Source organism: Lepidochelys olivacea (assembly GCF_965140295.1).
Source record: "Lepidochelys olivacea isolate rLepOli2 genome assembly, chromosome: 4".
Classification (NCBI taxonomy): Eukaryota; Metazoa; Chordata; order Testudines; family Cheloniidae; genus Lepidochelys; species Lepidochelys olivacea.
The window spans coordinates 128,993,259-129,009,914 of NC_140414.1; the positions used below are offsets into that span (position 1 = coordinate 128,993,259).

The following is a 16,656-nucleotide window of genomic DNA, read 5'->3' on the forward strand; positions in this document are numbered from 1 at the left end:
CAGCTTTTGGAAAACTAGCTGCTGAAGTTTGCCTAGATTAGGAAAGCTAAATGGCTAATATAAGCTCCACCTTCTAAGAAAAGAGATTTTTAAATAGATTTTCACACTACACAAGTTAAGCCTTTTCATCTTCTCTGAGAAAGATGTTTAACACAAGATTGAAGATTCTCCAGGGAGTCTTTCTAGAACTATATCTGAAGTTAGGGATAAAATTTTCTTTAGTTCTGTCCATTCATTATTTAACTTCTCTTTATTACAAAGCAAGGTTTTCAGAGGTGCAGATAATTTTAGAAAGGAATTTGTGTTCATTTACTGCAGGTGCACACTGAACTGTGGTACCTGGTAAATTGTTCCAATGGTTAATTACACTCTCCGTTAAAAATATATGCTTTATGTCTAGCATGAATTTGTCTAGCTTCAACTTCCACTCACTGGATCATTTTATACCTTTCTCAGCTAGATTGAAGAGACATTTATTAAATATTTCTTCCCTGTAGATAGATATGTGTAGACCAGAGGCTCTCAAACTGTGGTCCGCAAGCTCCACTTAAGTGATCTGCAGATAGTGCCCGCTAAGGTGCACACCTGAATGGCCACACACGAGAAAATGAAGGGCCACCCACCTAATTAGTGGAGCTGCACAGGCGTGGCTCCACTAATTAGGTACCTGGACCCTGGAGAAGACACACATGTAAGGTGAGGTGGTGGCCTTGGGGGGGAATAGGGGGCTGAGGGGTGAGAAGAGGGGTTTGGGGGAATTTGGGACGTGCAGGGCTGCGGCTGCCAGAGAAAGAGGCGACTTTCCCACATCTAGGGCTGCAGCTGCCGGGGAGAGACCCCCCAACTCCTTCTCAGCCTCAGATCTGTGGCTGCTACGGCAGGGGAGAGTATTTGCACTACAATCATTGCACCTTCATTTGCAGTTTAGGCATACTCAGAGTGACATAAAATTTTTGTCACTTCAGACCAACATTGCATAATTTTTAACAAAAAGGTTATTTACACTTTCAATCCATTAACAAAATTATTGTTAACATTTTTATAAATTGGCCAAAATATTCAAAGTAAGGCTTTTATACCCGTATTTTCAAGAGCACATAAGTAATTTAGGAGCATGCATCCCACTGACTTCAAACTATAAACCCTGCTGGAGAAGCAAAGCCTGTTTGAAGAATTTTAACTTTTTTGACTTGTGGAAGTTTAATATATTGGAAGGTGATATTAGTTGTAACTATAGCAAGTATGAACATGTAGTGTTATCACAGCAAGGCTGTTCATGAAGACCAGGTTTTGTTTTTTTTTTTAAGTATAAATGAGCATTTTAAGTGTGAAATTTCCTTAGTGTAAAAAAAAAAAAATCTAAAATCTGAAATTCTACTAACAATTGGAAACCAAACAAGTACACAGCATTCACTTCACTTTCTTCCCAATTTAATATCTTAAATTGCTAAAGAACTACCAATATGTAAATAAAAAAATCTAATTATATTAAAATGGATTTAAATAAAAATTGATTTAAAAATTATTATTTTATCCACCTTGGTTCCCATGAAAGACTCATTTCATAGATCAAAAGATGAGACTACAAGACATATGATCTGTTTATGTAGCAGTGTTTTACTTTTATTTCAGTCATAAAAAATGCTTGATAGAACATAAAGCTGCTGATATAAGAACATTTTAGTGGTTGGAAGACACTTTTATAACTTACGTTGCTCACATTTAGCAATGAAAATGGTTATACTTTGAACAATAATTCTGATACATTAGCATCATTATGCAAAGAAGAAAGGAGAGCTACCTACACGTGTTCAAAACTTAGTAAAAAGAAAAGGAGTACTAGTGGCACCTTAGAGACTAACCAATTTATCAGAGCATAAGCTTTCGTGAGCTACAGCTCACTTCATCGAATGCATCCAACGAAGTGAGCTGTAGCTCACGAAAGCTTATGCTCAAATAAATTGGTCAGTCTCTAAGGTGCCACTAAGGACTCCTTTTCTTTTTGCAAATATAGACTAACACGGCTGCTAGTCTGAAAACTTAGTAAGTTACTCCATGTGGACAATACAATAAATATGGACATTGTGCAGACATTCATAAGAGATAACATTACCATCAGAAAGCATCCAGATCATTCAAGTCAGATAGAACCAGAATTCAGTTTAATGCTGTTTCTATTAACGTATTAGAAGGAGCTGTTGTGCTGATTGGTCAAGTATGTAACAAAAGAAAGTTACTCTAGTTTTTCTGGAAACTGAAACAAATACAGCTCTTCATACAGTTGCTCGCTTAATATTAAGTTCATGTTACAGAACTAAAACAAAGATCTAATGTCTCTGTTGACATGTTTCTAGAATCTTGTGAACAGTACTTTTTGATTTCATTAGTGACACAATGAGAAATTTCTTTACACTGCGCAAAGTTGGATTCAGCATTTATAATGCAGTCACAACAAATACCACACTGGAACCAATTGGCACAGTTTAATTAGTTGCACCCTTTAAGAATCACCTTCAGTATGTATAATTTTCTGGAAAGTCTATAACTGGTTTCTCAAATTAGCCAACTAAAGCAATTCTCTTTCATATATGGGAATAGGACTGCATAACTAAAGCTTAAAACTAACTTGAGGAAAATACGCAGCATTCACCAATAGCTACTACATTATGTTGCCTGAAATACCACAATTTTTTCATATACTGTGGTGCAGTAATTTTAAGTGCTTTTTAAATGGAGAGTTTTGTATAGATATTGTGAACACAGACATATAGTGCTATATCAACAACTAACAACAAAGAAGCTGAAGAACTCTTTATAGAAACAAAAACAGCCTGAGACATGAAGACTCCATTTTGTTGGTCACAGAATAGGATAATGAAAACTTCTGAGTTACTAGCACATTATTTCACTGCTTTGAAAATACAAGTTAAACATGTATATTAACATATGGACATTAAGAAATTAAGGGCATACAGGAACAAACACTAGAGAACACAAAACAAAGACAAAAGGAGACTGATTGTGTTCTCACACTGGTGTAACTCCACTGAAATCAATTACACAATATAAGAGCACGATCAGGCCCAGTATTTTAGATCCTTAGCTTGCCATTATTATAGCCTTGGGGGTAACACAGGGGTTTTGAATTGGAGATCGTATACTAGCTTTACATGGAAGTACTCCTAATCTACAACTGTGTAAGATTGGAATTTGCTTTGGCTTTTGTACAACTTCACGGTAAAAGCTAAAGGGACATGTTCATATAAACAAACAGAATTCTTCAGTCCTTCCTTCCTTCGTCATGAAGTTCTACCTACTGCGTGAGCTGTGAATCAAGGCAAAGTTCACAGAAAAAAATAGTAATTTATCACACCATGAGTATTCTGCCTTCAGTGCTTTTCAAAATTTACCTCCAAGAAGTGTTAAAACAAGAAATTCAATGAGAACATTAATCAATATTACTACCTAATGATAAACAGAGGAAGATGATATCAGTGTACCATATGTAAATGGGTTACATTTATACTTATGGTTTGTGACTTTCTAATTCATGAATGGAATTATATTAGGCAATATCTGTTCACTAGTATTTTGTCATATTTTATGTCGTCTTAGTTACTTTTACTATCTTAGGTGTTTGCAATGGTGACAGTTTTAGTTTACTAATTCCTTATATAAAGTGCTGAGGCTAGTGCTCTGCCATGATAAATGATACAAAAGTCAGACTGCTCTCTGCATAAGAGGCAAAAAGACAAATTCATGTCTTTTGTCACAAAATGTCAATTTAAACACACTGAAAAGTGATTTAGGCCCTAATCTTGGCAACACTTATGCCTATGTTTAACTTTACAGCTTTGAGCAGTCCCAGTGGGGAAATTCAGAGTAATGAAGCTTAGCATATGCATAAGTGTTTATAGAAACAGGACAGAAGAGTAAAACCCGTTTAGAACCATTTCCCCTTGCTTGCCCACTAGAGCCCCAACCTTGTTCCGACTGAAGTCAACAATAAAACTTCTACTGACTTAAATGGCACAAGATCAGGCCCTCAGTGCACAGAAGTAGCATGGAAAGATGGGCAGGCAAGAGACTCTAAATGCTGCCTTTATGGCACAATTTGCTAGTCTCTGCAAAGGCAGGAGGGACAGCAGCACTGTACAGGTTCCTCGATAGTATTGGATTTCCATCTGTCTCTACCTCCCTTTACAGATGAAGTTTTAAATTTGACGACTCTAAGTTCTTAGTAAAATTGATTCAACTGTTCATTGTTACATCCATCTATCCACAAGCCTCAGAAATCATGGATATAATGTTAAAAACCTATGACTGCCTCATGGCAAAAAATACAGCCTTCACTGTAGGTGAAATTCATTAGTACGATTGTGCATTGTATGCCACTCTGGCAATGCAAAGCAGCTGCAAACCCAATTTAAGTGGTCAGTTACACCAGATTTTCAGCTGCTTTGTATTGCTTGAATGGCGTATAGTAGCCAGAATGCACTAGTGAATTTGGCCCTATAAATATATATTTTAAAATGGACCTTGCAAACAATAAGAGTGCAACAACACACAAGTTAAAGAAATTTAATGAATGCTCAAATAAATTTAATTTACTGCTTAGGTAAATGAAAGAGATGCTCATTTGGAAAGCTATGAAAATTTGACAATTTATCTGACAAGACACAGCAGCCTTTGGGATAAGGAAAAAAAGATGGTACTTCTCACTTCAGATAAAATGAGATATAGCATCTTCCATCCACAGATCTCACAAGCATTACAATGTTAGACCTCAACACTACTTTACAGTAGATAGCATGCACATTTTAGAGAGGTTTATACAGATTAGTCATTTGCTAAAGGTTAGATTCTGACATAGTTAGGAATAAAACCCAGGAATCTTGACAGTTAGACCCTTGCTCAAAACATTAGACTTTAGATAAAACTCCCATTTATAAAAACAACATGCTGTTGCTTGAAAAGAATGCCTCTCTACCAATGGCCTAAAATTTCCACAGGTGCCAAAGGTTTAAACAATTATGATTAAAAACTAAATTTTCCTTGTTTGCCCAAATGTGAACAATATTTCCTTTTTTGAGCAAATTTACAGTAGGTATGTGTTGGTCCATATTAAGAATGAACACATCAGTGGGTGGGAGTGCAGTAGGAAGTAGCAGTAATGTTCATCTGATTGAGATGTTAAAAACTAGAACAGGACAGCCAATTCTTTTGAAAGGTTGCTTGTAAACATAGCCTCTCTCTCTGAGGGAGGCCCAAGAGTGGGCAGGGCATCCTCCCAGCCAACTGGTGTCATTAACTGTCAGTCTGAGTGAGGAACTGCAATTTTTTTTTTCTTAATTGGTGGAACAGAGAACAGAAGCACAGTTTAGGTTACAATTGCCCTAATTTTGAAACTTTGCTCATACAGATACTTTTTTAGTTACACCACAAGGTCCAAATTCTGCAGGAGTGCCTGAGCACAGGTCCCACTGAAGTCAATGGAAGCCTTGCATGCATCTTGCCTTGTTTTCCCAACTTAGGTGAGTAATGGCTAAGAACTCAGATTATTGAGAATGTTGATGTCACTTGCTATTTACTATGGATAGTTATAAGTCACTGTTGTACTTTCTGCAAATCTTTCAGTTCTCCAACATTTTTAACACTCTTATTTCCTTAGCTGCTGTCCTGTGTTATGGAAATATAACTTTGTTTAGATCAGATAGAGTAAGGGTGTTATAGTAGTTGATTTCCTAATTAAGGTATTGTCTATATAAAAAAGATAGTATCTTATTTGATTTTGAGAGCTTGACATGCATGGCAAATAAAAATATACTATTTTCTTTACTCTATTTAAAGCTGATACCTGTGGTTTCATCATTTAAAACCTCTCAGGCTGGGGCCGTGGTATTCTTACCCAACTTGCTCTAAACTGCTATTAAGTCCATACCTCACTCCATACGTCCACCATTGTTAATGATACCTTTGTATCACTACACTAAAAACCAGAAGTTTTAACGTAACATTTATATTAATCAAATCAGAGAAGCAAAACCACTGTTCTCTATCTGGTAAATGTCCCAAATTCTCCAATGGTTATGCCCTTACTCCTATACCCCTAGCCTCTCTGTCTCCCTCTGCTCCTGTGTGCACCATCCCAGCTCATGCTCATTCTCCATCTGAGTCTATCCACACTCCAGTCCCCTGGCTCCTGTCCCCTTTGTCCTCTGCTTCCCCAAGCCCCTGGTTCCTGCAACCCCCTCACATTCCTTCTTGCCCCCATTTCCCACTTCTGTGCATTCCAATGTGGCCATTTTCTACTTCTCATACTAACTGGGTGCCAGCAATGGGAGTATTGAGAGCAAAGGAGAGTGTCCCTGATTTCAGTTCATGTGCCCACGGGTTACAACTACCCCCAGCAGCCAGGAGCAGCATTTGCAGGAAAAGTCCTGTTCTGAGCCTTGGGCTGAAGCATGCTCAGTCGCTCTGTGCAAATGTCATATATGCAGTCCAGTTGTCACAGGAGCTGTGAAGGGAATGGAGCATGCTCAGCGCAGATGGAATCTTCAGAAAATTTAGCTGTCAAGGAAGTCTCTGAGCATGCACAAACTTCAATTTTTCAAAGGCGTATAACTTGGTCAAATGTGGGTAAGTTTTTCTGGGGATGGCAAAGGCACATTCCTGACTCTGGGGTAAACTGCGCTGCCCAGATTTCAAGTTCCTGATCCAACGTGTGGAAACACTACAGCCTCTCAATGAAACAGTTGTAAGAATATTTATAACATGGGCAAAATGTGTTGTTTGGATCTTAGAAACATCTGAACAATTTTAGTAGGTAGATAGAAAGAGTCAGGCAGACATCTGAGTTGGATAGGTTCAACCAAGAAGGTTAAAAGTTGGCGAAGTTATAAGCAACAAAAATACTGTGTCTTAGAATGGGAAGTCTTGAACAATCATATCTACAGGCTGCAGTACCAATTCCACCTTTATGAAAGAATATCAGTGGGGCTTGTTTCTTATGGAATTATTCTTTTTTGATGTGTTTAAGAATTCATACAGAAAAATTCTTAATTATTAGTTTTATTTTTACTCAGTAGTCATGATCACAGTCAACGCTGTCATCAAAATGTAAGAATCTACAATAGCAATAAGCAAGGAGGTATTGTGTGGTAGATCAGATCATACCATTTCGTGATTCTGACTTACCAGCACATGCTATAAATGAAAGCCTATAGCATGGAGTTGGCTAACAATTGCAGGAAAAAAACGTTCTGTCCACAGTGCTTAGGGAAATCCTGTTAGCAATAACCATGAAATATTCAAAACATAGTCAAGTTGTATAGCTGGCATGGTTCTGATTCCAGTGTAGACAAAGGCCTTACTCAGATAAGCTATATCTAAAGTTGGGAAGGGGAAAGCTATGGACCAAAATCATAAATTACTACTTCTAAAAAAATCTGGAATTCCTGTTATGTTCACTGTGACAAAGATATGAATAGAAAGGCAAGATACAGAGAAATGATTTATCTTTCTGATAAATGGGGGAATATATATATTCACATACTTAGGTCAGAAATCTATTACTACTTCTGATATCAACATTTGCAGAAATTAAGTTTGTTGCAAAAACAAGGCAATACATATTACACACAATATACAAAACAAGAACTACTTGAGACAAACAAATAGTCTTTAAATCCAAACTTCTAAAAAGTATTTTACAGAAACCGGTCACAGTGCACTGAACTCATTCCTTCTTTTCCTTGCCGTTTCATTTTAAATGACTTGGGAACTACATTAGGGTGCAATCTAACAGCAAACAGAAATGAAGTGTTATTAACACCAGAAATATTAATACTAATCAGTATAACAAGTCTACTGTTGAGAACAAACCTAAATAATATTCTGAGGAATAAGAAACATAGTGCCATTCAGTAGAGTTGCCAGGAACAACAACAAAATCATCCCCAAAGCCAAGTAACATCCATATCACAGATAGCATAAGTTTCTGTACTTTAAAACCCTTAAGTATTTCCAGATTCATTCCAGTTAAAATACATAATATATCACACACTTACACTTAAGTGGCACTCATGGCTTTTTTACAATAAAGATTTAGTGAAAATATACATCTTAACACTTTAAAGTACAAATATACAATATCTGAAAGCCCATACATAATTTTTTAAATTTATAATACACTTTACATAGATAAAAACATTCAGAGTTCATTCATCCTTTTATTTTTGGACTATAATTCTCTGATTTAGAGTCTAGAGGACTCCTCTTCATCATCAATGTAACCAGATTTAAAACAGACCTGAGAAAGAGACAAGACAAAATGGCTGCATTTAGTTAAATAAGTAGCACAGCTGGCGTTTTGTGGCTTATTTGTTTTTTTGTTTGTTGTTTTTAAATAGAGTCCATATAATTTTTCTGCTAAATAAGTAGTTTTGTGGATATCAAAAGGAAGCAGCAGGCACCTCAAACCAAAGCTGAGACCGTTTTCACTTAGTCTAACTTTATTTTAATTCTTTCCTTGTGAAGTCAGTAATAGAAGACAAGATTTATAAACAGTATTTCATAGCCAATTGAAGGACCTCAACCCATAAAACATTTGCAAACATTCTTCATCAATACAAAGCCCAGTTTTTGAGGATAGCTTAGGCAAAAGAAAAATTATAATCAGCAATAAAAATGCAAAGTAAAACTGTGGTCAAAAGACCAACATTTTGACTGCAACCATGCTAGCCTAGGAACTATTGGTACATTTGCAAATTAGTTTTCATTCACCAGATGGGATAGCACAGTGCCTGCAAAAGCTGAAAACAGTATTTTGTTAGGTAGTCTCCTGTATATCAGCCAGAGACAAATGTACTGGATGAATCAGTAACAAAATGTCATATTACTGTGTAAATTAGCCTACATATTTTGGTTCTATGTTTTAAGGCCTCAGTGGATTTTCTGATACTCAGACAGTGTAGGTATTAAAATATTTCTTCTTTTATATTTTTCATATGAATAGCTGAATGTTCACATTCAGTGGAAACAGTTTCAAATCAAAATAATGCAGAAGTATAGTCTTCCCTCAGTGTAGATATCTAGCTCTCAACTTAAATGGGATTCATGCATAGGCATCCAAAGAAGACTAGATTCCTGAATAACGTATAATCGGGTAACACATCATTCCTACATTAAAAACAAACTGGAAATTTTCTTATAGGTACAGATCAAATATATTTTCTAAAAATGGTACTCTGTTGTTTTTCCTTGCTTAAAGTGTCTTTTTTATTGTAACCAAAAAGTCAGTTCACACCAACATTCAAATGCCCAACGGATGACAAAAATGTTTAATATGCAATTATATTGCACAGCTATATTGTAGATGCTTCATGATTTGTTCCTAGCAATTTAAAATAACTAAATCTCTATTGAAAGCCAACATTATTTCTATGGTTTTTTACTGGGATGAACTCATCCTTCTCAAAACAATTTCACTCCAAATTTGTATGTGCTGGTCTACATGTGGAACACACTAACAAACAGCCTATATCGTTCAAATCTATATGCAACAGACTATATTAAGACAAACTATGTTTCTCATGTCTTTTATGATAAATATTTTGGGGTACAATTCCTAAAGATTGCTCAATTTTAAGATATTTTAATATATTTATTAAACATTAGGTCTTAGAAGTGGAGTCAACTTGTTGTTTGGGAGATGGTGTAGCTATACATGGGTTTCCCAGTGAACAACAACTTATCTCAAAATCTACACACCCTTAAAATATCCTGATGTTTGTCTCCTAACATTTTTTTCTTTGGGGTCACTGTCCATTCAGTGATCATATCAGACATCGACATTTAGTCCAATCTACAGTTTTGATGATTTTTTTCCATTATAAGCCTTTTTTATGCATAGTGATAGATGATAATTTGATAAACATTTTAAATTAATTTAAAAAGCAAAGGCAAAAAAGTAATATGTAATATATACATATATTTATTTGTATTGTATTGTATAAGAATAACAAAAAGCCATAGGCAGTACTCTTACCCCTCTCCTGAAAAGTCTGTGAAAGAAGCCTCTCTTTGGTCTAGGAGTATCTTTGCTCGTATCTAGGTCTGTTGACAAGGTGACATCAGTTTCATATATATTGAGCTCTTGAAAGCATTCTGTTTCAATCATCTAGATGGAAAGAGAAGAGATACAAATGAAAAACTCAGTCATATAAAGACCTCCAGACATTATTCCAGTTCACGTAAGTTAAGAGTGGCCGGTGGGCTAATGGCAAGTTGCCAGCATAACAACTGGATTCTTTGCTGAACCAGGGCCACATAGAGGAAGACACAAAGTAGCTTTAACCACCTTTGTTCAACCTAACAGGTATTTTATTTTACAATTAGCTATCCTCAGTCCCCAAAAGCCAGCACGGCTGCCAGGCATCAGCCGGAGACAGCTGCTTTCCTTGCCGCACGATCTCTATTGCACAGGCCGGTCCACTGGATTTATGGCTCCTTTGTGACAGTGATCAGGCAAAAAGCAGACACAGCATAACCATATATCTGGGCCCTTATGTGAAGAAACTAAGACCAGCTTTCTATAATTCTTGCTTGAACCATAACATAAAAGCACTCATATAAGCGTACCCCACATCCCCCCACCCCAACACACACACACACACTCTTACACTTTGCTGCTGAATTTCCATTGCCCAAACTGCAACATGCACAACTTCTTGAACTGGAACTGGATTTAATCCATGCCAGATACATAAACATGGATCTCTCTTTCTCCCTGTTTCAGGGCAGCCTAACCTGGAGCAGGTGAAGCTGCATATGAAATCTCATTAATTACAATCAATCCAGTGTGCCCACCACATTGGTAGGGCGAATTAACTCTAAATATGGTCCTAAATGAATTCATTCATTAGTCAGTTTGGAATACTTATTTAGGAAGCAATATCAAGTAATGTTTGACTAAAGTAATAACTGCTTTTCTGAAAACCTAGAGCAAGGAGAGTCCACAGAGTTCTACACTGTGGCTCTTGGCTGTTCTCAACATGAATACACGGGTAAGATCTATTTGAGATGCCTGTAAAAACAGCTAACGTTGAGTACATTTATTTTTTTGTACTTTGAATGGCACTCCTTCAGGTCCCACTGCTTTGAATGATAATATTAGAAATCTTTCAGAGACAGGGTAAAAACAAGAAATGTGCTCATTGTAGCGGATGCTATTGTTTTCTAGGCAGCATTCACTAAAGCATAGGGTGGTGCAGCTTCCATCTGTTCAATTTTATGCAAGTTACATGTGGCTCTTGGACTCCTGTCAAATCATCAGTGGGGCTGTTGGGAACATTCTGGAGCAAATGCTTGAAGTAAAAAGGAAGTTTCATTATAAAGTCTGATAAGGAAGTTAAACCATTTTGTATTTTTTAAATGTTCACTATTGTTACACTAACACAAACAGGACTTGTTCAAAGTACAGTACCTCATTTTGCCAAGGGATTGAGACACAGCCTGTAACAAATTTGGAATAGAAATCGTCATCTGTATTATCCAGGTTCACTCCTTTTACTGTGGAGAATTGCTCTATATCCAAGACATCCTTACAATACACCGCACGTGGCTGCAATATGAAACAATGTTTGCTTCTTTGAGATAATTTTTATTTTCAGAGAAAATTGGGCAATTAAAAAAAAAAAATCTTCAGTTCACATTGTTTCCTATTCACTATTTATTTACCTGAACACCGAAAGGATACCACTACACCCTCTAGACTAGTACAGCTTAACCAGTGGTGTGAGACCTGTAGGGGGTCATGAAAGGACACCCAGTGAGTTGCATGCAACCAAGAGCAGCAAAATTAATGGTCACTAGGACCCATGGGAAGCCCTGACAAAGGAAGTAATATAGCAGCTTGCTCCCTTTCACTTCCTGAGGCTGTGGTAGTTGACTCCTGCTCTGCTCACTCACTCCCAATCCCAGAGATGTTTCTCAGTGCCCAACCTTCATTTGTCAGGATAGGGGAAGTAGTGATTTAAAGAGCTGGGGAACCAACTTCACAGCCCCTTGGAGCTGTACTTTATTCCATGGATCTCAAAACCCTTTACAAAAGGAAGTGCCATATAAACAGTTAAATATCATCATTAAACAATACTGAATTACATTTGCATTGTGTTACCCATTTAAATAATTTTGTTAGGACTCTCTTGAGATAGGGCTCTCCTAAGTCTTTGCACAAAATTCAGGTCAATCATCTACAAATATTGCCACCTCCCTATTCAACCCCTTTTGCAGATAATAACTAGCTTCTGCACCCTTCCTATTTTCCAGTGCAAATTGATTTAATTAGCATAGAAGTATATTGTGTCTATTTAAGTACTAGACACATCTGTCTCATCTACTTACATCTGGTAAAAACGGAGGTTCTAACATGTTTGCTTCCAGTCTCTTGAAGTTAATATTCTTGAAAATGGGATGCTGCTTTACAGCAGCAGCTCCATCTCCAGTGCACCCCAATCGTTCCTTTGGATCTTTGGCAAGTAACTGCACAGACATAGTAAACAGATCATTGAATTCGTCCTTTATACGTGCCCTTTTAAAAGTTATCTTTACAGCATTTTTCAATAGAAAAATATATATTAGTTTTATTTGGCTCCTTTGCTTACTGAAATCTGCAATTGAAAGCTGTACCAAAATGTTAACTTTTAAAGAACTGGAAATCTGAAATATGTGGCTTAAGAGCATTAAAGTATTTTCATTAGACTAGTTTAAATTAAAAACATTCTGTTTTTTAATTATTATAGATTCTACCCATAGAGATAGCTTAGCAGCTCATTAAACTACATACTTATGTTTATATGCTTGGTGATCATATATGCTTTGCCACATATCTCGCTTTTCTCAAATACAGATCTAAAATTGGTACAGTATCTTAGTAATTCTAGACAAGACATTTTTGTAAATCAACCAGAACAGATATATATTATAAATATTATTTTTCTAAAGAACTCTTCAACTGTGTAACTGCATGTTATCTACCACATTTAACTGGATTTTACTTCAGTCGATAAAGGTTAAAAAAAAATCAAGCTGTCCTATTATGTGGTCTTTTTCTTTACACAAGAGAACTAATATGCTGCTTTTCTATCACATCTTTCCCATATTAAATCCCAGGGTTTTTGTCTTGAGAAGGCTTAACTCTGCCCTTGGTTATGCTATGTTCAAACTGTGGTTTAGCTTGAGGATATGGACTACCACACTATAAAGTGCACCATTTTGTAAGTTACGCTGCAACAAACATGATCTTCCTTCAAGCATTAAGAGAAGTCCTCAGTTCCTAAGTCTGACAACAACAGCATGGAATTGTTTATGGACTTCTAATCACAAAAAGAGATGAAAACAACCTATGCAGGTCACCTAAGCCATGAAGTATGAAAAATTTCCAACATAATAAAGACACTAAAATTTAAAATTTCAGCTCTTTAAAGAGTTAGAAATTTAATTTCCAAACCTCTACGTCTCTTCACCCACCATCCTGCAGATGGATTTTGTCTCCTCTGTGAATTTGTCCGAGTACACTTCCTGGTCTTCCTTCACTCTTCGGTCTATCTCATTCAGTTTGATCTTTTCCTTACGCTTCCTGAATGGTGATTGTCCCTGAATCATTTCATAAATTAAGCAGCCAAGACCCCACCAGTCAGGGCTGAATGTATAGCTTTCATTGTTGAGGATTTCTGGAGCTACCAAAAATAAAAAAATAGAAAGATTAATGTGTTTTAGTTGTTTTCCATTATTTGATCAGTAAAACAAATCCACTAAGCTAACATTGCACTCTGCCTAAAAACAGACTGTACAGTAATAGTGGATATCCAGAATTACAGAAAGTCCTTATTCCCATATTAAGGGCTCTTTTGCTCAGCTAACTGTAGGTCCTTAATTGCTTCTTTTCTAAATCAATATGAGCCTTAAGCCATTTTTTAAATGAAGATAAAATTTTCACAAGCTAAGCACCTAAGATTTAGGAGTCCAAGCCACATTTTCAAAAGTGACTTATGCACTTAGGAGCCTAGAGTCTAACTGAATGTCAATGAGATTTAGGTGCTTTTGAAAATTTTACCCAGAATAATTAACTTTTTGAGATGGCTATATATAAAATTTAATTTTGTAGTTTTATCAGACATGACCTTGTGAAGCTGGCAGACCAGGTGCCAGCTCATGCCAAGGTCTCTAAGCCTCACTGAACACTTTCAAGTGCATCGCCGGAAACCAGCCTTGCTTACTTGTTTGTTAGCACTATCAGAATAAATATTAGAGTTATAACAATGCGTTTAGACTTTATGGAATGTTTGTAGGATGCTGCATGCATTAATCCTACTTATATCTGTATCCCATGTTATAAGGTAACGTTTAAACGTTTTCTCTGTAACTATAAAAATATTTGTTAGGACTGTAAATTTCCCACAGTCAGGAGACAAGCATTACCACGTGTGAAATATTCGTTTACCCCAAGAGGTGTTATTTCCTGGCCATCTGGAAGGACTACTGAATCCATATGGGCCATTTCGGAACACAGACTTTGTCAATTGTCCCCCCACCCGCCCACAAAGAGGTTATGTGCAGGAGCGCTCATCCTATCAGCTTGGATTCTGTGGTGAGGGGGGATAAAAATCCCTGACAAGGAGAAACTGGATTTTTTTATGCTGTCTGGACTCTCAGGGACAAATATTCCTAAACATAAGCAAGAGATCCCCATGCTGCCTGGCATGGGTCAGCCTGAAAGGACATGCAGAGCTGCTTATTATAGAAGCTTATAGTACCTTTTTAACTCTAAGACTAACTCATTTCTGTACATGTTTTTTAACCTTGTTAAAAAAAGAACTCTTATTTTCTTAGTTAATAAATCTTTAGTTAGTTTATTACAGGATTAACTACAGGCATTGTACTCCGATCTCAGCCCAAAGACTACTGACCTGAGGTAAGTGACTAGTCCTTTGAGACTGGAAGTAACCTGAATATTCTGATTTTTGGTATAAAATGACCATCTATCACATACTTGCCTGGGTGGCAAGATAGACTGGAATGCCCAAGGGGACTGTCTGTGTCTGCATAGTAAGACTGGTTATTGTGCTAGTAGTTCACACTTGTTACCGGGTTGGTGAAATCTAATTATATAATATACAGTCTACCCTGCTTTTTGACAGTCTGCCCAGAGGCTGGAACCATTACAGACAGCATGACACACCTATTCACATACTGTACCCTTTCTTCACACTAAGAACGTCCCAAAACCAAATCAAACCCAGTATGATTCTGTATTCTAGAGTCACCTATAATTAAGCAAGTGTAATCGACCTCACTAGTATGGTTTAGCTAGTTAAAGACATTTTACATACCCATGTATCCAACTGTTCCAACCCGCCCTCGGACTGTTTCTCTTTCTGGGATCTGCACAGCTAATCCAAGATCTGAAATCCTGATGTGTCCTATTTACATTGAAATTAATTGCACAAATTCAACAAGGAATGAAATATTAGCATTTTCAAATATATGGGATTTCCATAATATCCTTAACCCTCCATCCCCCCTGAAAAAGTAAAAAAAAAAAAAAAATCCCTTATTAGGCCTAAGACATTACCTACACCGATGGAAGGGCTTCTCCCATGGGCATAGATAGTATATCTCCCCGAGAGGCGGTATTTAGTTCAACCAAAGAATTCTTCGGTATACCTAGCGCTGGTCTATAAGGGGGGTTAGGTTAGTATGGCTACATCTATGAGGGGTATGGATTTTTCACACCCCTGACAGACTACGTGATCCTGAAGTAAATTCCACACACCCCAAGAGACATAGCCATAAGCTCTTCAATCAATTTAATCAAAAAACACGTTTGTGTGGTCTTTTCCTTCCATTTAACAAATTGGAAAATAATGAGGCACAGAACTAATATGCTCAAGTTCACACAAGAAATTTGTGGCTGAGCGTGAAACAGAATATTTCACATGAAAACATGACTGTAGGCTGAATAGGCTTTATGAGTTTCCATTTCAACTCCTATGTTTATTCAGCAGCCACAGGAATGGCAATATAGTATCATATTTAAGTCTTATTATACTGTATTAAGCTTCTTGACTTCTTAGCAGAACACTGGAGCTTGCTCCATTTCATTCCTTACATGAGAAAGACTATGCAAAATTACCAGTTTCCTCTCAAAGACATTGTAATAAGTAGAACAGAGTGAAAACCAGAATATCCATCCCACAGGAAATTCTGATATTTCAACATTTGTTTCACATACTGAATCAAAATTTTTCAAAGAACAAGTTCCAAATCAAAAATTTTTGAAAGTGTAAAATTAAATTAAATATTTTCAAGTCAGTTCAACATTAAACTGCATCAGCCAATGGTTCTGCAATGCCTCAAGGAGTTGTAATTCAGATGCGTCATGCCCTTATTCCTCTGCATAGGCCAGGCTCCCTAATCAGATTACGGCTACTTTGATACACTACATTCATTTAACTCCCATAAGGCACCATGTTGCTTGGTGAGAGGGGAGACCACAGTGCATCATCGGAGAGAGTCCACCCACGGAGCCAATTCCATAGGGAAAAATGGGAGCAACACAAATTACCCAAACCACTACTTTCACAAGATACTGTG

At 36.8% G+C, this 16,656-nt stretch overlaps 1 protein-coding gene across 1 annotated transcript in view; it reads right to left on the bottom strand.

The window, feature by feature from the left end:
- Nucleotides 1-1,941: 1,941 nt before the first annotated feature.
- GRK4 (G protein-coupled receptor kinase 4) overlaps nt 1,942-16,656 on the bottom strand; it is an 82,556-nt gene continuing 67,841 nt past the window's right edge. The window contains exons 11-16 of the mRNA XM_084626448.1: nt 15,393-15,482; nt 13,531-13,739; nt 12,406-12,543; nt 11,486-11,623; nt 10,049-10,180; nt 1,942-8,311 (exon numbers count right to left, since the gene is read on the bottom strand). Coding sequence (XP_084482574.1) covers nt 8,258-8,311; nt 10,049-10,180; nt 11,486-11,623; nt 12,406-12,543; nt 13,531-13,739; nt 15,393-15,482 — 761 coding nt within the window. The 3' untranslated portion in view covers nt 1,942-8,257. The remainder of the gene's footprint in view (nt 8,312-10,048; nt 10,181-11,485; nt 11,624-12,405; nt 12,544-13,530; nt 13,740-15,392; nt 15,483-16,656) is intronic.